Source organism: Falco biarmicus, chromosome 10 (assembly GCF_023638135.1).
Source record: "Falco biarmicus isolate bFalBia1 chromosome 10, bFalBia1.pri, whole genome shotgun sequence".
NCBI lineage: Eukaryota > Metazoa > Chordata > Aves > Falconiformes > Falconidae > Falco > Falco biarmicus.
The window spans coordinates 15,101,941-15,126,700 of NC_079297.1; the positions used below are offsets into that span (position 1 = coordinate 15,101,941).

Consider the following 24,760-nt stretch of genomic DNA (forward strand, 5'->3'; position numbering starts at 1 on the left):
GCTGGAAAGGAGGGAAGAAACCTGGAGTATCCCCGGTGTGAGAGCAACTGGATTCATACTGGCTATGAAATACATTTTATCAGGGACATAAAAAGCAGATTTCCAGGCGCTGCAGGAGGCAGCACCTTCTAGTACAAGGGGCGCTCAGGGAGAGGCACTGGTGGCTTTGAAGGAGTTACACACTTCCTGAAGGGCAGGCTCAGTGTGGTATCTGCAATTTCCTTTCCCCTGGCTCCTGGGAAGTCGGGATTGTTTCCCTTAACTTCCCCACAGAGGCACTGCCGTAGGCTGAAACATCTGTGAGTTCCTTGAGAATATAACTGGTGCCCCTGGTGACCTGCTGCCTCAGATGGAGACTGAAGATCAGGCAGGCTTTGCCTACATCCCCTGGGCTCAATGTGGCAATTGGCTCCCCAAAAACAAGGTGACACCAGCCCGTCACGGGGTGCTTGCCTCCATTCAGACCCTGGCTTTGCAAGGGTCACAACCCAGAAGTTCAGGGGGACGTGGACCCTCGTGGGGCAGGTGTGGATCTGACCCTGGCATTCACCATGTTGCCTCCAGCACCTTCTGTGGAAGCACAGGGAGGGTGTGGACCTGGGGCAGAGCCCCCTCCTCTGTTTGCCAGCCTTTCCAAAGCATCGTTTACAAGTCAGGTTTTCCATTTCTTACCTCAGCCCAGGAACTGCCGAGAGATTCTGCGTGACAGAGGGGACTCGGGCGCATCGCTGCTGCTGGCATGCTCTCGGCATGTGCTCGCTTCAGCATGTGCTCGCTTGGCCTGCTCAGTGCAGGGAGGAGCTTCAGTGGTCAGCAGCGATCTATTTAACAGGCTGAATGGGAAGCACACGCTTTGCTGGTGCAAGCGTGCGGGGGTGAGGCACAGACAAGGTGGGAGGATGGATGTGTTTGGGAGAAGCTGGCTGAGAGCCTGGCACTCTGCCTGCACGGAGAGTCCTGGCTTCAATTTCCTCGCCACTTTGCAGGCAGGCTTGGTGACAGTCACCAGCCACCCAGGGTAGCTGCTCCCCATGTGCCTGTCACCCAGTCACCCCATCTCTCCTCCTGTTTCCTGACCCTTCCCAGCACCCAGCAGTCCCTGGAGAGACCTGTGTTCGTTGTGGCGATGATGGTATGTCATCATACAGATCCAGGGATGAAAGGTCCTGTGGGATCTGGTGTCCGGGATCCCAAAGTTTGCCTGGTTTTCTAAGGGGAACCCCAGTTCATTGGCCCAAGCGGTTAGAAAGCCTTTCTGATGCAGGAGCATCAGCAAGAACGCCACTTTTATACCCCGAGTTTGCTGTTCCAGTTCCCCTTTTCACTTTCTTGCAAAATGCTTTTTTGCTTTCACCCCAGCCTGCCTTTCCCACAGTCTGCCTGGCTAGAAGCATCCTGCCCTGCTTTGCCATGGCATTTCCATAGTTCATAAACTGTCTGGGTTGGGGGAAGAGATTCTGTTTATAAAACACCACAAGCTGTTACGATATTGCTTGTCATAATTACAGAGCTGATCTTACACATACAGCTGTGGCAGACCTACAGCCAGCTCAGCGTCCCTGGGTTAGAGGTAGAGATTTTTTACCTGCTACATGCAAGTTGGTCTGAGGGTATTAAAGCAAGTACCAAATAAAAAAAAAATCCTCTCTACCTCTACAGGTCTTGTTAAAGCAGAGGACAAAGCGAAAGCTCATCGAGCCAAGAAGTTAGAGGGTAACACCAACACAGAGGAGCTGAAAAAGAAACCTCCAGGAGCTGGTGTGAAGAAGGAAACAGCTGTACATCTACCAGCAGGTGAGCTGGTGGAGGCAAAGCACAAGCAGCAACTCTGGGTGCAGCTTAGCTGCTTATCCTCTGTTCTGCTCCAAGCCTGCACAGTCCCCACTTCACCCACCGCCTGTGGTTCCACACCCCTCCTGGCCCGGCGAGCTGTTTTCTAGCAGGTTTGCAAGCAGCAGCAGCACAAAATCAGCAGTAGGAGCACACAGCTTTTGAGGTGTAGCTCAGATGTAGGAACAACTACTGCTCCTAAAATATTGGTGCAGGCACAACTGATACCCTGAAAGGGGGATTCCTTACCTTGGCTTCACTGCCGGGACAGACCGCTGCTAGTATTGGGAGTTGATAGCCAAATCCTGATTCCCCCTGGCTTCACTGTGACCACAGTTTGGGTCGATGTCTGGGGTGATGACATTTTTCTAACATAATCTCCATGAATGATGCCAGTGCATACCTCTGGGTGTGATTATGTCTTCCCGAAGCCTCCGAGGAGCAGCTTACACCCTAGTGCAGGTTGCTGACTTTCACTGGGAGCTCTGACAGCAGGAGGAACGCAGGATGTGCAAGATAAACACAGCTGCAGTGCCTTGCACTGCTTTCAAATTCAAATAAATGACTCTGATCTCACAGCCATGTAAAAGCATCCAAATAAACAGATTTGGCAGTTTTTATTCGGACCGGACTTCCCTTGCTGGAAGCCCAGCACTGTTCCGCTGAGAGTGTGGTGTGAACTCTGGACCTGAGAGCAGGTTTTGGCCCCACGTATCTCTTATTTTGGGTGGATTTTTAGCCAGTCGCAGCCATTCAAATAAACAGATGCCTGGAAGCTAGCACTCCCCTAGCTGTCTGTGTGTCTGCTGGGAAAGAGGATTGCCAGGGAAGTTTTCCAGGCACACATCCAGATGGAGCCGAGATGCTCACCTTTGTTTCATTCCTGCTAATTGTTTCATTTGGCCGGGGCAAGTTATTCCACGTGGGGTATCTCCCAGTGCACAAGATACCAGTGGGGTTGGGAAGGCAGACTTCCTTTTCCCTATGAACTGCCAGCAGGTCAGCTAGCTCCATGCAAAGTGGCCCAGTGACCCAGTTCGCTCAGGCAGCTGTGGGGTAGGCAGAGCTGCAGGTGCCTGTGTGGTTTGTGTCTGGTTTTGGCTTGACCCATGCCCGGGATGGCACACCTGGTTTTAACATCAAGAACTTTTCCCACTTCAGTGCTTTTCAACGTAGCAAATCAAGGTTTACGACAGGGCTGTCGTGCCCAGCAGCCCAGGCAGGCCGTGTGGTCTCTGCAGCTCGGTGCGACGTCTCTCTCCTCTCCCTCACCAGCAAACCCCGAGGACCAGTGGCAGCGGGAGATCAGCGAGAAGGGAGAAGTTGCCTGTCCAACCTGCAGTGTTATAACCAGAAAGACTGTTGTGGGGCTCAAAAAGCACATGGATGTCTGCCAGAAGGTAAGGACTTGCTTTATTCAATCACGCACATGTGGATTTTGGAGGGGAAGGGATGTGTACATGTGCCACTCATAAATGTGTTATTGATGCTCCTAAAACCAGTTTTGGGCTGTGTTTGATAGAGCTCTTGCTGGTCAGCTTCAGAGAGCTGGCTGCCTCACATCGATTCAGAGGAATTTGGACACCTAATTCTCAGCCATTCTGAATCCCTCTGTGGTCTGGGCCCCTTGCCCCAGTGTCTCCAGCAGAGTCAGGTATTTCTGGTAACTAAATGAATGGGTTTAAGGCTGGAGAGATTGTTGGGGTTGTCTCTAATTTGGCCTCCTCCAGAGCCCTGGCTGTGGGATCTCGCTGTGTGCCATGCCTTGCGTCAGGCCAAATAAATTGTGGTTGAATGAGAGCACATCGCGGGGAGACACTGAGCTTGGATGTGCTCAGGCAGGCTGTCAAGACGCAGGAGTTCAGTAATGGTGCAGTGAAAAATTGTCTCTCTGCCACACCGCCATGCATCAGAGCACAGGATTACATCTTCATCTGTCACCTGGCGCGGTGCAGAGCCATCGCCACAGAAAGCCAACGTGGGATCGATGCCTCCTGCTTTGAAAATATGTGGCTCGGCTTTGATTCCACATTCATTTTCTGTAAATGCTTCCTCAGCTTTTGCCTCGCTATTTATACAGCAGTGGGAGGCTACTCTCCCTTTCAGCCCCCCTACTACATCGATGCCGGGCAGTCCTGCCTCCTCTGACTTCCTCCTGGCTTCAGTGGAGTGGGGATCTTGGCCATTGCTGCTTATATCTCCTGTGCTTTGGAGCATCTCCCAGACCAGGCAGGCTCCACGTGAGCTGCATGGCCAGACAGCCTGCCGAGCACGACACTGCCAGAGCAGTCAGGCATGTCTTCCCTGCTATAAATAGGCCAGTGGGTGTTCAGCTGAGGAATCAGGGCTCCAGCCCGAGGAATGGGTGTTCCGTCACCCTTCCCTGGGAGGGACGGTCCTTGCCAGGGCTCACTGTGCCACTCCAGGAGCTGGGGTGCTTGACAGAATCCCTGCCAGAGCAGCCTGTGGTGCAGGGAGGACAGTCCCCAAGCTCTGGGTGTGTGACCACAGGTCCAGCTCTCAGCATTTCACTTCTGAGATGAGCACCTGGCACATCATTAGCAAGACTCCATCAGAAGTGACCCTCTCAGCTTGCTCTCTGCTTTGGCTGAAGTATTTCTTAGTTGGACAATGAAGCAAGGATGTGCAGGCCCCTGAAACTCTTACAAAACAACAGAAATCGGTTTCTCCATTCCTTGCTTGTCACTAAGCAGTCTGCCCTGTTCCCTTTGGTTTTGGAAAGGAAATAAGGGATGGGGACAGTTGCAACGTGCTCGGGCCTGAAGGAGAAGAGGGCAGGTATATCCTTCCAGCATCCCAGGTGGGAGGGCTTGTTAGAATATACACATGGCACATTCTTCAGTGTTGACCGGAGGAGTAAACCCCAAATTGCTGAGGTTGGTATCTGATGAGGTAAGGAGCTTTTAGCATCCACCTTGTTAGGTTCAAGCGCTTGGGTCTGGAACAACATTAACTGATGGGAGCTCAGGTACAAGTGAGTCATGCCCAGCTGGCTGCAGTGAGTTTATTCTTCATTTTCCCGGAGTTCCAGGATGAGGAGGGATTTGCAGCTCCATCTTCATTCCCTCTCCAGCCTCTAGTCCAGGCTTGATTGAAGGGGAAGTGGAGCATCAGCTGGGCCGGAGAAGCAGGAACAGCCATGGCCATCCAGGCACTGGCTCCCTGTCTGGACATTCTGTCTCTCCCAGAGCGTTCAGCTCCTGAGTCAATAAATTCTGGTACCTGCCCCAGCAAAAGTCATGATCTGGTTACTGTCATTGCGAGTTCCCCTTGTACGTCGGTGTGTGCACTTAATGCATCTCCCCAGTCACTCGGGCGGCCAAGTTGGGTCAAACAGCAGAGCAGTATGAGGCAGGAAGCATTCTGCTGTGATCGTGTCCAGCAGCGTCTTAATTTCAAACAGCCCAGGCGCCCAGAAAGCGTATTGTACGCCAGCATCTGTTGTAGTTAATAGGGCTGCAGAGCACAGTCCGCTGACATATTGGTAGATCAAAGCTTCTTCTCTTTCCTAACCCTTTAACAGGAAGACTTAAGACACCAGGGCCAGATGTTTCCAGCCAGTGGGGCTTTAAATCTACATCCAAAGTGGAATGTTTTCCAAAAAAACGGGGCATGTGGGTTTGATATCAGTATCCAGGACAACAGAGAGAAACAGGCTGGGCTTGGGATGGGGGACGGGGACGCTGCGTTGCCTGCTGGGTCCCACCTCCGGGTACTGCTGCAGCAACAGCTACCCATGGGGCTTATTGACAAGCGGCAGCAGCCCTTGGAAAATGAGCGGTGGACTGTGGCCTCCACGGTGACTTGCCTTTAATTCATTCAGCTGCAGGATGCCTTGAAGTGTCAGCACTGCAAAAAGCAGTTCAAGTCCAAGGCTGGGCTGAATTACCACACCATGGCTGAACACGTCAGCAAGGTAAGAGCACTGGGCTGCTCTTGTCTCGCACCTTGTTTCTCTCTGTCTTGCAGAAGGCGAAGCAATCGGCAGCCCGCTTTCCTTTGTCTTTGTAAAGGAAGGATTCACAACACCATCTTTGCAGCATTTCACATACTGCTCATGCAGACGGTGGCCTTCCCCCGTCCCTGCCAAGGAAAGCCATCCCTTCCCAGGTGGCTAGTTAGGCTCATGTTGATCCTGGGGAGTAGAGCAGAGGACTGAAAAAATAAAAGTGTTTCAAATCCCAGAATGGGGGAAGATTCAGTGAGTACAGTGAGGCGAATTTTGAGTGGCAAAGCTCTGCCTCCAAAACTGTGCCTGCAAATCTGGGACTGATAGGTTCTGCCTTGCACAAATCTCAAAATCTAGGCTTCAGCTCTCCACCGTGCATGTGAGAAGTAGCCACAAATTTACCTGAATAAAATCTGGCAGGCACTAATTTAGATGTTGTTCTTAATAATCTGGTCATGTACATCTCCGAGATAACGGGGCAAGGCATAACCACATTTCTATGTGTCCCGTGCTTACCAGTTGTGACTTGTCTTTTACCTGTGCATTAACCTCCTGCTCTTCAGTCTGGCTGGTGAATCCTCCGTGCAGGAGCTGCTCCTGGGTTTCTCAGCTGGCCTTTTGGGTGCAAATGCAGGAAAGGCAGGAGCAGATCTGGCACGTAACAGCGAAGGCATTGGCGTGCAGTAAAGCAGTGGGAGATCCAACTCCATTAACGAGAGGTTCCCCCTGGGCAAGGGCAGCTCCTGCGAGACAGAGGTTTACCACCCACTCCTGGCACAGAGGACATGAGTGAATGGTTGACTCTGTCGCTTCTGTTACTTCCTTGTTTCCAGCCTGTTCCTGTGGAAACCGCTGGACTTGGTGAACAGGAAGAGCGGGAAAGGCTGAGGAAAGTGCTAAAGCAGATGGGAAAACTGAAATGTCCCAATGAGGTACGAGAACAATTCCTGTTTCTCGTTCTGTGGAAAGGTGGAAGGAGTGAGTCCCAATGCAGAGGGGGGCGTGCACTCTCCAGGCATCCCTTGGCATGTGCTCGATTTTTTTTCACCTTAGCACCGCCATCCCGATCCCTGTCCTGCTGGCTCTGTGCACTCCGGCAGCGGGCCATCCCGGCAGGCAGGTGGGCATAGGGCAGGTTGAGGAGCGCTGAAGGGCAGGTTCTGCCTCCTGAGCTCAGGAGGGGGCACGGCCGGCGCTGTCCTGGGCACAGGGTAAAATTGCGAACCGATTGCAGACAAGTCACGACCAGGTAATGGAGGTGTGTGGCAGAGGTTTGTCCCCACAGATGCTTTACTCTCTGCAGGCAGTGCCTGCCCAATGCCTTCCTCCCACTGCCCACCATGCCTCTCTCCCAAGAACTCTGTTGGTGTGTTGGGGCGAGAAGCGCCAGGGGTGGGGGCCACTCCCCCCACCCCTCCGTTGCTGTTGTGCCTTTGTGTGGGTCTCTGGGGGAGAGGGGCTGGCCAGCGATCCCCCGTCGCTGGGAGGGGACGGGTTGACGGAGCTGCTCTGTGGAGGGGTCTCCCTGGGATGTGTTCCTCCCTGGAGCAATGGCACCCCGACTGTTTCGACATGGGTGCATGAAGCCCCAGCCCTCCTTAAAACCCTCCCCTTCTCCCTGTCACCGCAGGGCTGCGTGGCCAATTTCTCCAGCCTAATGGGCTACCAGTACCACCAGAAGCGGTGCGGGAAGCAGCTCGCCGAGGCCGACAAGCCTGTCTTCAGCTGCCCACACTGTGGCAAGAAGTACAAATCCAAGGCTGGCCACGACTACCATGTGCGGTCAGAACACATGGCCTCGGTGAGCCCCCTGGACGCCTCCACAGCCCAAGGAGTGGGGCCATCCCCCCCTGGGGGTGACTGCAGAGCTGCAGAGCCTGCGGGCAGGACAGAGCCGGGCAGGGCCGGGCCGGGCAAGGCAGGTGCAGATGTCGGACTGATGTTGTTTTCTCCCTCGCATCACCACGCGCGTGTGTTGTACCATGCGGTGTCGGGGTGGGGAATGGGCTGCAGCCTCCTCCACCCCTCCAGAAAAGCTGAATCGCTGCGTTTACGGGAGTGAAGTGGTTGGCAGCGTTTCCCTTCCCTGGTGCCCACAGGGCTGTGCTGCAGCCCACCCTGCATCCATGCTCTGCAGGGAACAAACACAGAGCTCCGGCTGCTCCCTTGGCAGAGAGCAAGTGCCGGCTGCTTGCCAGTTCTGGGGTGGCAGGATCTGTCCCTAGGGAGCATCCTTTTCTGTTCTGTTGATTCCTAATGACAGTGCATCTGACGCTAATAACTCCCCAACTCTAATAAATCGAGACGTTTTTACACGTGGGAGTGCGAAAGGACACAGTCAGTCTTAACACATGGCTGTCTGCTGGGCAGGGGGAGGTAGGGGTGCTCCCCTTGTTCCCTTGCTCAGGTGCAGAGCCACGCTGGTGTCTCTGCAGCCTCTGCCTGCACAAAGCAGGTCTACAAACGCAAGCCCAGCCCCCACATGCCCATCCCGGGGCCAGAGAGCTTGCCTCTTCTCCCCTCATTGTGCCCTTCCTGACTGTTGCAGCCTTCGGAGGAGCCAGAGGTGAAGCCGGAGCCTGGCCCCGTAGAAGATTTTGAAAGGACCCCAAGTGGCCGCATCCGTCGGACATCAGCCCAAGTAGCCGTCTTCCACCTTCAGGAGATAGCGGAGGACGAGCTTGCCAAGGATTGGACCAAGCGGAGGATGAAGGACGACCTGGTGCCTGAAACGAAGCGGGTGAGAAGCCTTTACTTCTCTTTTATTTTTTTTTCTTCCTTTTTTTTTTTTTTTTTCACTAGCTGTACACAGAGATCCTGGGATGCTAGTGTGGCCTCAGCTGGCTGAGAGCTCGTGTGTCTCATTTTTTGTGCCTTAAATCGCTTAGATGTGATGGCAAATTTATTGCTAAAGAGCCCACCCAGCAGAGGTCTGCAGGCTCTGTACAAGCCTGGTAGCAGGCGGCTTTGCCCTTGCCGCTGCAAGGACGCAAGTCTAAATGGAGCAAAAGGTGGTGCTTTGTGGGCAGTGGGAAGGTCAGAGTCCAGCCCAGAGGATATTGTGGAGGGAGGTCAGTTCTGGTCTGTGCTCAGGAGTGAAGCAGGGGCTGGCAGCCAAGAGGAGCACACAAAGAGAGCAGAGGTTGGATCTGAAACCATCTTCCTTGCACTGTCAGAGAGCAAAGATGCCCCAGGCGGAATTTCTTCCCTTCTGTGTCTCTTCCTTAATTTCTGGGAGATGCTTTGCCGGAGGTAAAGGGCCTGCAGCGTTGCCGGCGCGTGGAGGCAGGGCTGAGCCCTGCAGTCTCCAGCAGCCGTGCACACATGGCCTGGTGCTGCGGAATCTGTGCAGTGAACGCTGGTGCCCTGGCGGTCTTGAGCTTCATGGAGGCATTGGAGTAACATGTTAAATCAAACATCCCTCCTGGCTGTGGGAGGTGGTGATTCCTGGGAATGTCCCAGAGCTGATATTCCCTGCAGGAGTGCTCCTTCAGGACTATATAATGAATGAAGCAGCAGCAAGTCATAAACTTTTTCAGTGTAAAAGTGAGAAATGAGAGGGGGCTAGAGTTTTATAATCCTATGGTTGATACTTTTTGGCCCATGCTAGGACTCAGTGCAGAGCCATCCTGCAAGTCTCTGCACAAGCTGCAGCCTGTTTCCTGAGCAAGTAGCTCTGCGGTTAGGTACCAGCTGTTTTCCTTGCTCTGAACAGTCCTGGGCATCTCTTGTCCAGTGCTCTGAAGTTCACCCTGGGTGGGATAATTGGGCACATTGTAAAGATCGGAGTGAGGAGCGGAGGGCAGCAGGTTAAAGCTTTGCCACAGGGAGTGTGGCAGTGCCTCTGCCGTGGGCGTGCAGAGTGCAGGAGAGCCCCAGCCCAAAGGACCTGCCTCAAGCCAGGAAAACAGCCCAAGTCCCAGAGTCAGCCTAGAGAAGTGATGTGGCTCGCTCCAGGAAAATGGGTGGCAAAACAGGAAAGCTTCAGCCAAAATGCCTTTCCACTGCCGCAGCCTGTCCCACACTGTCCTGGCACGTGTATGTTCTCGGCAGAAGTGCCACCATCCTCCTGCAGAGACCTGGAGGAGCTCAGCCTGACTCAGCTCCCAGTCTGCACGCAGTGGGCAGATGAAAAACCAGCACACAAACAAACCAGTATCTTCTTTACCCGCCTTGGCATCCCGGTGAGGCAGCTGGCACAGAAGGGGATCCGGACATGGTGCTGCCATCCACCTTGGAGCAGAGCTGGGGGTTTTAGGTCTAGAACTGGTTGGAAACTTTTTGTTTCCTCAATGCTTGGTGTTGTCATTGTTGGTTTCCAGATGACTTCAGCTGCAATGCATTTATAACATAAAAAATTCAAACCCAAAGTAGCTGTTTCATTTCAAATACTGTGGGAGAAGAGGTGTGGTGCTCTCTTCTCCCCCCTCCAGCCTCAGCACTTGCATTCCTCTCTTTCCTCTTTGAATAGCTCCCCTTACTTTGGGTATTTTCTGTTTGAATTGAGGGAGCAGCCAGGACTCCCAGGCCTGGACAAAGGGGCCCATGTGCAAGCTGACATACAGAGGCATCGTAAAGGTCTCAGCCGCTGGCGTAATTGCTCTGTGAAATGCTGTTTGTGGTGGTTTGTTTTTTTTTTATGAGACTTCTTGTGTTCAGAGTTTAATTGAGCTCCATCTCGGTGTTAGAAAAACAAAGAGAATTGCTGTGAGGGTGGCGGAAGCAGGTTTGCATTGAAGGTGGGCAAGGGAGGAGCTCTACCGGCTTCCAGGTGGCAAAACAAGGCTCTTGGGCTGGAGGATCGGGACCTTGGGTCCTGCATGGGCTGCTCTCCCCAGCTGTGCTGGCTGTGTGTCGCACAGATGGATTTCAGGGGAGGTCAGTGCGGTGGGCGAATGTGTGTAGCTGTGAGACTGTCACGTTCCCTTGACAACACTCTAAAATATAATCTGTTCAGTCTATGACATTTTTTCTCGACGAGCAATGCTGGAAAGAGGTGGGAGGTAGGTTCTGCCTGGGGAAGCTGGTGGGAGCTTGCTGACTTCAGCACGCGTGGTGCTGCTCTGCTGAACATCATCTTGCATCGCTCAGGACTGCTCTGCGTTTACAAGTTGCTTTAATTCAGGGTGTGGAAAAAAACCTCCCAACTGCAAGTGACTCTAACATGCCAGCAAGCGCCCAGTTTGACCCTGTTACAGCCCCAAAAATAGCCTTTCCCTCAGAACTGGCTTCAGCCGTGCTGGCAGCACAGCTCTGTGGCAGGTCCAGCCCCAGGCAGCGTGGGAGGCTCGGAGGAGTGGGCAGCATCCCCGTGGCCCAGTGCCACCACCCTGCTGAGCATGCATGATGGCCATCCCTCCAAGGGAGCGGACACACAGAGCCACCAGAGTGGCAGAAGGACAAGCGCCAGTTAACCGTGACCAGGGCAGTAGGACTGATGGTTCCCAGAGGAGATGCCACGCCACCACCTCTTTTTTTCCCACGGGCCGTATCCAGCTGTTGGGAGTACACTGCCAGGCACACAGACACCCCCTGCTCTGCCACTGCCTTGGACCTGGAGAGAGGTGGGATGTCAGGGATCGGCAGCAGATTTCAACTGCTTCTGCACCATCTCGGCAGGACCAAGGGATTTCCAGGGTCCTGGAGGGACAGACGCTTTCCAGCTCGGTCTGTAACCTGGGCTTGCTGCAGCACAGGACTCGCTCTGTCCCCGAGTTGTCCAGTTACCGCCACGGTCCCAGCAGTTAACGTGGTTTTTAAGGGAGCTGATGAGGAAAGCCATCCCTCCTCTCCATCCCTTTTCCAGGCAGCAAAGCTTTTCCACAGGGGAAGGCAAACAGCTCCTCAGCAAGCCGATGGGGTACAGGGGCTCACAGCCTCCCGGCAGGCATGGTCCCACTGCAGCCCCCGCACCGTGGCCTGCCCTTATGGCCACGTGGCAACCAGTCCCAGCCGGGGAGAGGGATGTTGGGTTTGGATCCCGTTGGTGGCCCATGGTGGGATGCGTTCGCCTTTCCCCAGGAGGACGGATTCCTTCGCACCAAAGCTATGGCATTAGAATAAACGATTGCTGCTCAATCCCAGGCCCTGCGCTGCCTTCATTCTGCACTAACCAAATCCAGCATTTCTAAATATACACTGGAGTCTTATTTTCTCGCTCCGATCTTTATTTGCCTCTGGATAAGCTGAAACAGATGGAGTGTTTCACAACGGCTGCTTGCTGGGGATGTCAGATGGGGAAGGGCACACCCCTGCTGCTTTTCTGGGAAAAATCCCCTTTCCAGAAGCTCCATGAAGATGAATCCGGTCCTCAACCTCCTCAGGCCGTCGCTGGGGCCATCGCCTGCCCGTGAGCAGTCTTGGGGCCACCGCAGAAGAAGTGAGAGACCAACAGGTTCCCAGCTTGGTGGCGTGGGCAGGCGGTGGTGGACTCTGGGATCTGACGGGGGGTGATGCTCTTCCCCATTTTGGAGGCCGAACTGAGAGAACCTCCTTGAGCAGAGGGAAGAGGCATCTAAGGGATGAGAGGAGAGAAAATCCCATGGAAATCCCAAGTTTCATGGTGTGATGCTTTCCCTGTAGAGGTCGAGCAGGGGTTGCTTGTTTCAAGGTGCCACGAGCTTTGTGCCAGAGATGGTGGTGGACTTCCGCAGCCCAGGCAGCCACCGTGCTGCACAGGGAGGGATGCAGAGGTTCTCTGTGGGTTGCAAGGGAGTCCCGGTCACCTCCCCACAGCTCAGGATCTGAGTGTAGCTGCAGGGCTGAGGCCAGCCACGGAGGCTGCGCATCCCCATGGAGCCTGGCTGCCGCGTGGCAGGGCGACAGGGGCCTGGAGCAAAGGGCTGACATAGGCCAGTCATAAAGCTAAAGGGGAAAAGCCACCTCCAGGCTCGAGTTAAGAAAACCCCATCCTGGATCCAGGATAAATTCCAGAGCAGAAGAGCCTGGCTCAGGTTTGTCCCCCAAGACGATAGCCCTGCAATGGGGCGGGAGCCAGCCTCAGCCCTGCGGACTCACGTCACTGGTGGGCCAAACCGGAGCCCAGCTCCAGCTGCAGCCCCGGAGCTCAGGGAGGCCATGTCTGCCCTTCCTCCCTGGGCTCGGCAGCACCGGCATGGTGTGACCCAGCCACCCGGAGCCACGTATGGGACCCGGCTGCTGGCCAGCACCCCTGGGTGTGCTTTGGCTTCGTCTCCCGGCCGGCACCAGCTGCGGTTTCCACAGGGTGATGGGAGAGCTGTGCCTCGCACTGGGGACCTCGGTAAAGCTTCCAGGGGTGCTTGTTGGCCAGGGCCGAGGCAGCCTGCATGGTTCTCATTTACCGCGATATATTTTGGGGAAGGGGAGAGCTGTCTAGGGAGTGCAGAGGATTGAAATATGAAAGTTAATTAAATAAAACCGTCAGTCAAAGAAAACAAGCCTTCCCACCCCAGCATCCTTCGACTGTTCAGAAGAGATGGGCTGCAGCCAAAACCAGTTGTAGTCGTTTAATGATTTGGCCATGAAGATTTTCACTTACAGGCTGTTTGAGGAAAATAAATGGAAAAAAAAAATATTCCATGCCTGGGGCTCCCTCTTAATAGAGACATAAAGATGACTTTGACATTCCCAGAACCGCAGCGCCCCGGGAAGACATGGGATTTGCATGTTATTGTGCAGGGCTGTTGGAGGAGAGTGGGGAGGGATTTTTCTCTTGAGTGGGAAGCCAGAGCAGCAGAGTCCCCATCTCTGAACATCCCCCCTCATCTGCTCCCCAGGGATGCATGGAGGGAGAGGTTGTTGCTGGGGCTGTGTGCGGTTACCATTAGTGTTTGCTCATTCATGGGATTGATTGGTTTTTAATTAAGGAGGCCGTTTGGCATCCCAGCTCTCAGTATCAATGACAAAAAAAAAAAAAAAAAAAAAGACTCCTGTGTTCTCCCCTGGAGGTGGCATTGCCTTCCCCGGGTGGGGGACCAAGCAGTTGGTAGATGCACCATCCCAGAGCTTCAAAGAGCTCTGCTGGCATCTTCCCCCAGCCGCAAAGCATGACGGAATAGCAGCACACTGGGGCTTGGGGGATTTTTCCACATCCGTCCTTACCAGCGTTCGTAGCACCGTTTTGCAAGGTCCTTTGCCCCTGCCACTCCCACGGACCCTGGCTCTCCCCAGGATCCCTTCTTCTCCGGCGGTCCCTGCCACGTGCTGAGGTGGGGGCTGCACGGGCTTGTGGATCACTTAAATTTGAGTGGAAAAGAGCGGTCGGCGTCCGAGCCCTCAGTGGGCGCTCCCCTTTGCAGGGAGGTTTGGGAGCTGCCTGTTTGGAAGAGCTGGACAAAGGCGAATTGCAGCTTTATCGGCACGTTCAGGAAAACTCATAGCTGGAAAAAAAATCCAGCCAGCTGCATCTCCACCGTGTCAGAACGGTGAGCTCCGAGTTCTAGGGGCACATTTCAAAAACAAGAGCCTGGGCTTGCACCTCTGGGAGCACTGCTTGCCTGTGCATCCTCCCTGGCCAGCAGGGATGCATTGATGCAGCTGTGCCCCACGCTCAGAGGTGCCCATGGAAAGCAGCATCCGTGGTCCTTGCGCCTGTCCTCGCTGTGTGCGAGCTCTGCTTCGCCCTGGGGCAAGTTTGGGCCTTGGGACCCGAGCAGCATCCCTCGGTTCTGGCAGAGCTGGCTGGCTTGGGCTGGGCATCATGCTGATGGTGCAGCAGGCAGACTGGCAGTTCAGGCTGCAGGCAGAGCAGCCTGGTGTCCCCTGCAGACCTTGGCGTGGTGGCACGGTGGCAGGCAGGGACGAAGCCCGCAGGTAGGGCCAAGCACGGCAGGCGGGAGACACAGAGATGCCGCAGCCGCGTTTGCTTGTGCTGAACAGGCAGAAATGGAGTTGGGAAGGCCGGCCTGCTATGCTAAACCTCAAAGTCGCTAATAAAGTGGTAATTAAAAGCACTTGGAAAGAGCAGCCCTGCCAGAAGGAGAGGCAGAGACACAAGAGCCTTTCATTGTTTAGCGGGTTGTGCCCATTCATGGGTGGAAGGCAGCCATGGAGGCTCCTGGCGTCCATCCCCTCTGCCCAGCGCGCGGGGTTGTTTATTCTCCCGGTTATGAAACGCGGCTGAAGGGCCACACCGACACGATGCACCAAACGCACGGGGGCAGGCCTGGTCCCACGGTGGGGTGCAGACCCGGGAGCAGGAGCCCCTCTCCTGTTTGCCAGCACTGTGTGGAGTGGCTGCGGTGCCGGGGGCTCCTGCCCTGCTCCTGCCCCCCAGCCCAGCTGCCCCCTGGCCAGGGGCACAGCGGCGGGCAGAGCCACCCCTCTGCTTTGCAGTGCCCGGGGGGGGAGGTGGCATTGCTGGGGGAAGCCCCCCAGCTAGTTTTCGGCTCCGATTCACTTCTCCTGGGGGGAGGCAAGACCCACGTGAAGAGCGAGGACTCCACCAAGGACTGGGCTGGCGTGTGCAGCTCTGCTAATGTCTTCTATTGTTTGCAGCTCAATTACACCCGACCTGGGCTTCCAAAGCTCAATCCAAGGCTGCTGGAAAACTGGAAGAATGAAGTGAAGGAGAAGGGCCGCATCAACTGTCCCAACAACGTAAGGACTGTCTCTGTTCTCCAGGCTGGCTGGTCTCGGTCTGCAGGAGGAGGGGGGAGGTTTTGGGGCAGAAGCCCACCAAAGCCAGGTTCTTGTTGGGCCCTAGATGAAGCTGGCAGTGATGCTCAGACCCTCGCTTCCGCCTCCTCTCCCTGGGGTTGCTGCTGTGCCTGGCTGAAATGTGTCCCACCTTTGGGACCGTCCTGGTGTGCTTGAGCCACCGGGCCTGGGGACTGGGCCACCCTGTCCCCGGGTGCCCTTGGGCTGATGGTTCAGGCTCTGAAGCTGCCTTTGGGAAGCTCCCGAGATCTGGACGAGGCGCAGGCTGCACACTCTGTGCTCAAGAGCCTTTTTATGCAGAGAACCTGCTTTTCCCAGACTAAAGCTGGGGCTGGTTTTAAGCCATTCTTTTTAAAGCCCTGTGACAGGCAAAGACCTTGGGGACGTGGTGCGTGCACTTCATCTTGCTGTAAAACGCAGCCTTGGCCTGAGCTGGCGGGGAGGTGAACTCCACCCTCATCCTGGGCTGTTGATTTATCATCTGAAACAAAGCCTTGCTAATGGGAGTTTTGAACGAGGCTGTTACCGCAAGGCCGGGGGGAGACGCGCTGGCTAATTAATGTCATACACAGGCACTTTGAAAAAGACATTGCTCAGAAACTGGTCATGCTGCTGCCCGGGTGATTTCTCTTCTCTGTTAAGCGTCTGCTGTGGCTCCAAGAACTCCTGTAGCCCAGCAGGACCTCCCGACTGCTCACAAATGTACGTTTTCCACGGAGACATTGAGGAGAGACATTTTTCAGCCCGTTGCAGAGGGATGTGGCCACATGACTCCCATTAGCACTAATAGGAAACGTGTGACCAGAGCCCTCCGCATCTCACAGAGCATTAACCTCACGCTGCTGAGCCTGGACCGGTGGCCTTGCTGGCGCAGTGGGCTCCTGGCCCCGGCACAGAGGAAGGCATGGAGACGAGGGGGGATTGTGGCAAACCCTGCTTTGTTTCTTCCCACAGTGCTGTGAAGCCATTTACTCCAGCGTCTCAGGGCTGAAAGCTCACCTGGCCAACTGCAACAAGGTGGGTCCCTCCTTTTACAGCCTCGGCTCAGGTGTGGGCTTGGGTTTTGGTTTTCTCTCCCCCCTGGCTCGTTTGGAAGCAGCAGGCCAAGGGACAACAGTACAGGTTAAAGGATCGTGGCCGCTGGGAGGGCTGGGCGAGCAATGCTGCTGCCTGTTGAGTTTAGCACTGCTCAGCCCCATTGTTGCACCATCCCGGTCCAGCTGCTCAGCCTCAGCATCGTCCTCCTGGGCAGGATCAAATCCACAGCCATGGACAAATGAAGGCAGAGAGGCTTGAGCCAAGCAGATGTGATGGGGAGGATTTAGCTACCACCCCAGCTTTGGAGGAGAGGTCTTGCAGCGCAGATTTCTCACCCCAGAGCCCAGACCTCTGACACAAAGTGCCTCGGAGATGGGGCAGCGGGAGCAAGCCTGCCTGCCTCGCATCCTCCCGCCTCGGCATCCCCATCCTGCAGCAGCCCCCACCCAGCGTGGTTCCTGCAGCCCCGAGTCGCTCACACAAGCCCTCGGCTAACCAGCGTGGCCAGCACCTTGCACGCAGCCACACATCGACTGCGGCAGCTTAGAACCAGGGAGCTGAGCGTTGGAAGCTGAAAAGGCAGGTGGGAATCGAGAGTCTTTCTGTTGGTTTGGGCAGCCCTGCAGAACCTCGGGAAGCCCAGCAGCTTCCCCAGCTGGAGGGACACTGGTGCGGTGCCTCGTGGAGGTGGAGCTGAGGCCTGTCTCTGCAGGGACCAGTCCCTCTCTCCCGACAAAGCATCAACACTGCTGGCTGCAGTGAGCTCTGGTGGCCTGCAGCTGCCACGGGGGAGGCAGCGGGAGCTCAGCGTAGGTCCCTCAAATTGGAACTGAGTAAGAGCTGGTAAAGCTTTATACCCTGAAACGTTTCCAGCTGCAGCTTCCACTGAATGGAGCTTCCAGGAGGCAGCTCCAATACATACCCCGTGGTTATTAAAAACACAAACTCCCGCGCTCCTCCAACACTAGCTGGAACATCAAGCCTTAATGAGATCATTTAGAAAATAGGCTGCAGAGATCCGGCAGAAGAAGCTGTATTTATGCAGGATAAAAGTGCAAACACAGGAGACTAGGGCAGTTCCTTTGCAAAGCGTGCAGCACCAGGCAGCCCACCAGCAAACGGTCTCTGAGAGAAAACGGAGCCATTTTCTGGCTGGTTCTGTGCTCAGAAAGCAGCTGGGCAATTGCACGAGCATTTTTTTTAACCGCAGAGCTGCACCCTCCAGGTCCGGCAAGCCTGGCGTAGCCGGGACTGGGTGTTGGGGATCGGCACTGGGGGAGTTTGCTGCTTTGTGTCCCGCCGGCACGGCCATCAGCGGGGCTCTTGCCCTTACAGAGGATTTAGTTCGGCCACGGACACATGCACCACCAAGTCTGGCGTAAATCACAGCCCCTCCAGAGCTGGCCTGTGATTTCTGCTGTAAAATCCTGCAGGACTGGTTGAAACACATCAAGCCTTACTGAAAGCGGAGGATGCTCCCAGGCAGCACCCTGTCCTCAGCGGGGATTGATGCACCGAGGTGATTTTTGCATGAGTATTTCTGAAGCCAACCTGCAGCCGGCCCGGGCCTGCCTGCGTCCTGCCTGTTCCCGAAATGAAAGATCTGTCTAACTCCAGATTTACAGCATGGAGCCAGCTATGGAGAAATTCCCAGGGAGCATATATATCGCCTGGAGGGGCCCATCCATAAACCCCTCATCAGTAGAGAGCACATTATCTCCCCTGTGCCGTGAACTGTGGCAGAGCCAGGAGATCAGTCATCCCCACAAGGGCTCTAATGACAGAAATCCAGCAGTTGCTGCGTCTCTTTGACAGCGTTAAAGGAAAATTAGGTGAGTCTGTTGGACATAAATTAGGTGGTGGTTCATTCTCAGGAGATCACAAATCTGACAGTGAAGAAACGGGGCAATTGGCCCCATCAGCCTCCCACGTGCCCGGGAACACACACGGTGTCAGTGGTAACGTACCAGCCGGTGCTGGGGATGCACAGGCAGCAAAACCTGCCGCTCGCCGCCCTCCGAGCTCGTAGGACCCAGCGCTTTGATGCCTGGCCCAGTGCAGCGACAGCCAGCACCACCAACATTGCTGTGACACAACCGGCGCGGGCTGAAATTCAGAGCAGAAGATGCAGTTGTGAGTTCCTGGCCTGGAACCAAGGGCCGGCAGAGATCTGGTGGTTTAGAAACGAGCATTTATTTTCTGTTGCATCAACGTCCCTTCACAGGGGGGAGCAGGGTGGGGGGAGCCACCCCTCCAGGGCGTTTTCAGCTCTGCTTGGGGCTGCAGGAGGATGCTCTTTCTGTCTTGCAGGGGGACCACTCAGTGGGCAAGTACCGCTGCCTCCTGTGCCAGAAGGAGTTCAGCTCAGAGAGCGGGGTCAAGTACCACATCATCAAGGCTCACTCGGAGGTAAGGAAGCAGCTGGGGCTGGTCTGGGCTGGTCCCTGCTCCAAGTCGCCTATCCTTGGGCTGCTCTGCTCCATTCATCTCTGTCTGCCAAGCGCGGAGCACAGCAGCTCCCAGCAGCATCAGCAATACGGTGGCAGCCTTGTGGGGGACTTCCCTGTCCCCCTTTGGGTCCCCAACACCTCCAGGCTGGTTGCAGCTGGCCAGCTTGCCCTCAGGGAGGTGATGCTAGCAGGGCATGGGGTGGTCCAGGCTCGGGCATGGGTTGTGCGTGCCGGTGCTGGTGCGTGGACCCAGGATGGTCACTAACCCCCGTGTCACCCTGCGGACACAGAACTGGTTCCGAACCTCTGCAGAGGCCAGCCGGAAAAAGAAAAGCAGGGAACAGCTTTCTTCCAGCAAAGAGGAGAAAAAGAAAAGCACAAGCGGGAAGAAAAGGGGGAGGAAACCCAAAGAGAGGCCTCCAGAAATGTCCCCGAAGGGCAAAGAGAGCGTGGCAGCAAAGACTAATCACAAGAAAACCCTTGAGCACTGGGAAGGCCCCCGAGGCAGCCCCGATGGGGATGAGCTTGTCCCCAAGCCCCCGAGCCAGCGGAAGGGAGGAGCCAGTAAGATGCCTGAGAAATGAGCAGCTCAGAGACTCATCTCCGAGGATTCGTTTACAGCCCAGGGTAACAGGGTGGGGGTCTCTCCTGGTTTTCTGTCCTCCCCCATCCCCCCCACCCCCCCACCCTCCACTCACCCCCTTTTTACAAAAAAAAAAAAAAAAAAAAAAAAAAAAAGAGACTGAAACTACCAATTAACCACTTTAAACAAGTTACGGACCTTGTTTCACACTGGAAAACAAACAGGATCAAGCAAGCTGGACCGTTCTGCGCCCCCTGCCCCTGTACATACCCCTCTGCCCGCGCCCCTGCCCGGCAGGACCCTGCTGTCCCCCCTGCCCTGCCCGTGACCCCCTGTCATAGCCCCTGCGCCAAACTGGTGACGCTTGAGCGAAAGAAAAGTGCAATAGCAGTGGGACCCCGGGCCGGGGTCTCTCTGCGGCTGCGTGCCGGGGCGGGGGGCTGTCTGCACCTGCGCTGCCACCTGTGCGGGCAGCCTCCGGTGGGTCCAGCCTCCTGGTGTGGGCAGCGCCTGCATCCCTGCTCCCAGGGTGATGTTTCCAAAGATGTTTGAACCGAGCAAGCGGCCAGGCAGGGGCAGGGGGACAGCAGGGTCTGGCAGCGGATGCTGTGGGGCATCTGGTAGCGCTTTCCCCACGGCCTGGGGCAGAGAGGAGACTTGCTTCGGCAGGGACGGGCCCGTGGTGTGTTGGCGTTGCGGCCGGCTCGGTGCAGGGATTTGTCTCGGCGGTGCCAGGTGCAGGCAGAGGAGCGGGCAGGGAGCGTGGCCAGGGCTGGCGAAGCATCGCCCGGAGATGGCTGCGGCTCCGAGGGCTGGGGTGTGTGAGCACCCCTGGGAGTCAGTGGGAGAGGGGGTTGCTGTAGGGCGGGTCAGGTCAGAGGGTTTAACCGAAAGTCGTTGGCATGCCGTGAGCACCGGGGAGCATCCCGGTGAGACCGCGGGGAGGGGGTGCGGTGGGGGAGCGGTGCCTCGGTGCTCGAGTTGTCTTTGCAAATGGAGACGGAGGAGCGGCAATGCTGCGATGGCAGCGCTGGGTCAGGGTGAGCCAGCAGCTGTTGAGCCGCCTGACCGGCACCGGGGGGTCCACTTGGCAGATTCAGGGTCCCCATCGTGCCCCGTCCCAAAGGTGCTGGTTGCCCAGGAAGGAGCAGTGGGGTTTGGTCACCCCGCTGTGGCCGCAGGAGGTGTGTAGCGGGGACGGTGGGCAGCATCAAGTGACAATCATGGGTCCTGCTTTCGGGTGAGTCCCAGCCGCTGCTCAGGCACCTTGCACTCACCTTGTCCTTCCAGGCTGGGACCCGCCACAGGGTGAGCCTCGCCTCCCCCGAGATGCATCCAAGCCTGTGCCCATCCTCCTCGGGGGACGGAGCGTCCCTGCATGGTGCGCTGTCGCTGTCCCTTGCTTGTTCTCCTGCACCGGGCTTTTCTTTGCACCTGTACTAATCCCGTCGTCACACCTCGCTCCGGCCTGGAGGGAACCATCCCCAGACCGGGATATGTCTTGTCTCCAGACAAAAACCAGGCTACCTCGGTCCTTGGGAAACAGGCATGTTTTCTCTCAGTAACAGAGCAGAAAACCTTAACTCAATTTTTTTTATCCTGTGCAGAGCTGGGAAGGTGGCATCGGGGGGAGGAGAGCTTCTGCTTTTACTTTTATCAATTAAAACCTCAACCCTCGGTTTCCTTCACTGCTCTTCACCGCCCGCTGCAGGCTCAGTATCGTTTCCCTGCTCCAAGTTGCCGCTCAGTAATAATTAATGTCCTTCTCCACTGGCAGGTTATGACAGCCCCGGAGGGAGGGAGGGGACAGCGGTGTCCAAAGCCAGGGCAGCTTCTCGGGGAGTGGGTGCCGCTGCTCCGGCCATGGCTCCCGGCAGCCGGGTGCCACCGTCGGCATGGCCCGGTGTGCTCAGCCGCCAGCTGGCCACGGGCTGGGGGCGAGGGACCCGCCTGGGTGCTGCTGGTTGTGCCGGGCTTGGAAGCAATTAGTGAGAACGCTCAATCAGTCGCTGCCGGTTCGCTGCTGGCGCTTCATCCGATCTTTGTTTTGATCGTGTCACCGATCTTTGTTTTGGTGGTGTCACCGGTGCAAATCCTGCCTCCCTGGGGAAGGGTGGAGAGCTCCAGGAACTGTAGGACCTGCGTTCCCAGATGTCATGGCAGGGACACTGTCCTGGGCGATGGCATCCTGCTGTGCTGAGCCTGTGGGATGGCACCGGCCGAAGCAATAGCCGCTGGGGGCTGGTGAGGAGGGACCCCACGCCTGAGGTGTGCTCGGGTGGCGCGGGGGACGCGCCATGGCTGGCAGGGGGTGTAGGCAGCGGCAGGAGGTGGGGAGCAGGCAGAGCTGGGGACCCGGCACAGAGTTCAGCACCAAAATGGCCACAGAGGGACAGAGGGAGCCACTGGATCCTGAAATCATGTCCCACCGTGGGGGAAAGCCCTGGCCCGGGGGGGGGATGCGGGTGGCCTGGGCTGCCGCTTTGGGCATTGACCTTAGGATCCCCGCTGCCTCTCCTCGGGGACAGCACGGGGCTCAGTTCTCATTAACGTGCGATTAATCGGCTTCTCATTGATTAAATTCTCAGGCAGCACTGTGCTCCGTGCTGGGGGCAAGCCCCGGTGCAGGAGCTCGGCCGCGGGCTGCTGGGGGTGGGCGAGACCTGGGGAAGGGCCGGCTTGGGGGTCGTCGTGGGGTCCAGCTCAAACCCCATCCTGCCGCTCCAGTAACGGGAGCAGCGGCACACACGTGTCCTGGGAGGAGTGGGGACAGCTATGGTGGCCTCGCGGGGGTGACACCGTCCCAGAGGGGACCACGGGGACAGTCTGGGGGCTCAGGGTGGTGGGCACGGCAGTCCCGGTGCGGGGGCTGTCCCCCATCACCCTCAGAGCTGGGAGATGTGACAGCAGCACCTTGGGCACATGGAAATTTTTATGAAAAAGTGAAATCTTCAGGGTTTTTTTTTTTTCCCTCCCTTTAAAAAGTATTTTTCCCCTACTAGTCATCACTCAGAGAGGAATCCGTTCTCCCACTGCCGCCTTCTCCATGAGCCATCCTTTCCTCTCTGCCTGTTCCGGGAAGGCTCCAGGGCGATGCTGGGGGTACGGGCAGCTGCCTGCCCCGCGGCACCGGGGTGGCATCGCCGGAGCCCGGTGGGTTGTGCCGGCTCAGGTGCTCCCAGCGAGGCGGCGGCCAGGGGAGCAGCTCACCTTAATGGGGGGGGGGGGGGGGGGGCGAGACGGGGGACAAGCGTGCCCTCTCCCCTGCCATCCCCTCTCCCACGGGGACTTGGGCAGCGTGGGACCCCCGGGCCTGGCACCCCCTGCCCTGCCATGGGCCCGAGCTGCAGGGCACCCCCTGCGGCAGCGGGGAATAACCTACGGTTCATGTAAAGCCCCGTGAAGGGGAGTGGGGGGCAGGGGTCTGCGGCACGGTGGCACCCCCAGTCCCGGCCCATTGCCCAGGGGGGCTTGGGGTGCTCATGGTAGGTAAAAGGGAGTGCAGGGGGGCTCGGGGCACAGTGGAGGCTGTGTGTGGGGTTCCTACGACTGCGTCCCCCACTGGCATCTGCCCCCACAGCACCCCGGGGACCATGACACCATGGCCCCACAGCCCCCACGCCTCCACCGCTGCAGAACCCCACCGCCCTGTTGGCCACATCCCTGAGGAAAGGGCTAAACCTCCATGGGGTCGGGGCAGGTGGGCTGCAAGCCCACGGCGGAGCCTCGTGGAGCCGTCCCCGAGGCTGGGATGGTGGGGGGCTGCGCGGGCGGGCGAACGCCCCGGCACCGCACGGCATGGCCAGCCCCAGCGGGGGGGCCAGCCCAGAGCACCCTCGCACCCACGGATGTTGGGAGCGTTTTGTTCTTTTCTTTCTCTCCTCGTGACACCCATCCCACGGCATATCCGAATGTTTCTCATCGATGCCAGTTATTAGTGCATAAGTGTATTTTGGGGAAAAAAAAATTACAATGGAAAAAAAGAAAAAAAAAAGAATTTTCAATTTATCACTTGTAACCATATATATAAATATATAAATATATATATTAAAAAGTGTTTATTTGCAAAAAAAATAAAATTGTTTTAACAGTAAACTATCTTATAATAAACTCCCGATTTGTGACGATCTGTTCTTTTGTTAATCATTGACAAATCCTCAGTTGGAGAGTACTGTACCAGCAGCGCGGAGAGCTGCGCCGCCGAGCACCGCGGAGGGGTAACTCGATGTACTGTATGTATTAAAAACAGCTGTATCGAATAAATGTTTATTGATTTTTTATTATTACTATTATCATCGTTATTTTGCAGTTCGGTGGGAGGGTTCCAGGTTTGTCCTTCCCCCCGGGGGGGGCTGGTGGTGGCCGAGGAGCCCTCCCGGCGGCACAGCCGGGTGTGGGGACGGGGCGCGGGGTCCCCGGTGATGCTCGGCTGCCCCCACTCTCACAGCAAAAATCCCCCCCGAGGTGCCCATGCACCCCAGCAGCCCCCAGCCCCAGGGGCCGCATCCAGCACGGGCCCTCCCCTCTCTGGGGAGCTCTGTGGGACCCGGCCCCCCCGGCTGCCCCAGCGTGGGAATGGATCCTGCTCCGCTTCCTGATGTCTTTTTTGGCGTCGACCCCACGTAAGCACCGGATTGAGGCCGGTGGCCCGGTCACCCCGTGAACCCCGCGTTTCCCGAGGGGTGGGCTGGGATCCCGAGGGCCTGATGGGGACCGTGGGAGCGGCGCTTGCCCAGGCCCCCAACCCCCGGCCCCCCCAAACCCCAGCCCCGGGGGACCCCAGGAGCGAGAAGGGAGCGTGATGCCCAGTAAATCCGGACGCTGCTGCTACCCGGGGTGCCAGGACCCCCCACCTCTGCGCTCCCCACACCCAGGGGCTGCTGCACAGCCCGGGGCCACCCGCAGCCCCCCAGCTCTGCGGGGTGTGGGGTGCTGGGTGTTGCACCCCTTGGCTCCCGGGCATGGGTGCTCCTGGGCAGCTGCCCCACAGCACCCCCCCGTGCTCACAGCACCCTCCCGTGCCAACTGCACACATCGGCCCCCCCCAGCACACATTCAGGCCTACAGCACCCACCTACACCCCACAGCACCCATCTGCACCCTAAAGCACCCGCTTGTGCCCCACAGCACCCACCTGCACCCCACAGCAGCCACTCATACCCTACAGCACCCATTTGCCCCCCACAGCATCCACCTGTCCCTGCAACACCCACCTGCACCCCACAGCACCCACTCATACCCCACAGCACC

General features: G+C 56.8%; 1 protein-coding gene across 8 annotated transcripts in view; it reads left to right on the top strand.

Moving 5' to 3' along the window:
- The window catches only part of ZNF512B (zinc finger protein 512B), a 35,703-nt gene extending 11,910 nt beyond the window's left edge, over positions 1 to 23,793 (top strand). For 5 of the 8 annotated variants that reach the window (XM_056353958.1, XM_056353963.1, XM_056353959.1 and 2 more), the window contains 10 exons: positions 1,660 to 1,794; positions 3,106 to 3,230; positions 5,675 to 5,767; positions 6,634 to 6,732; positions 7,431 to 7,718; positions 8,349 to 8,540; positions 15,278 to 15,379; positions 16,394 to 16,456; positions 18,788 to 18,886; positions 19,218 to 23,793. In XM_056353958.1, the coding sequence (XP_056209933.1) occupies positions 1,660 to 1,794; positions 3,106 to 3,230; positions 5,675 to 5,767; positions 6,634 to 6,732; positions 7,431 to 7,718; positions 8,349 to 8,540; positions 15,278 to 15,379; positions 16,394 to 16,456; positions 18,788 to 18,886; positions 19,218 to 19,511 (1,490 nt within the window). In that variant the 3' untranslated portion in view covers positions 19,512 to 23,793. Of the gene's footprint in view, positions 1 to 1,659; positions 1,795 to 3,105; positions 3,231 to 5,674; positions 5,768 to 6,633; positions 6,733 to 7,430; positions 7,719 to 8,348; positions 8,541 to 9,813; positions 10,732 to 15,277; positions 15,380 to 16,393; positions 16,457 to 18,787; positions 18,887 to 19,217 lie in introns of those variants that run through there. The other 3 variants (XM_056353962.1, XM_056353961.1, XM_056353964.1) reach the window with 3 other exon arrangements.
- Positions 23,794 to 24,760: the final 967 nt, after the last annotated feature.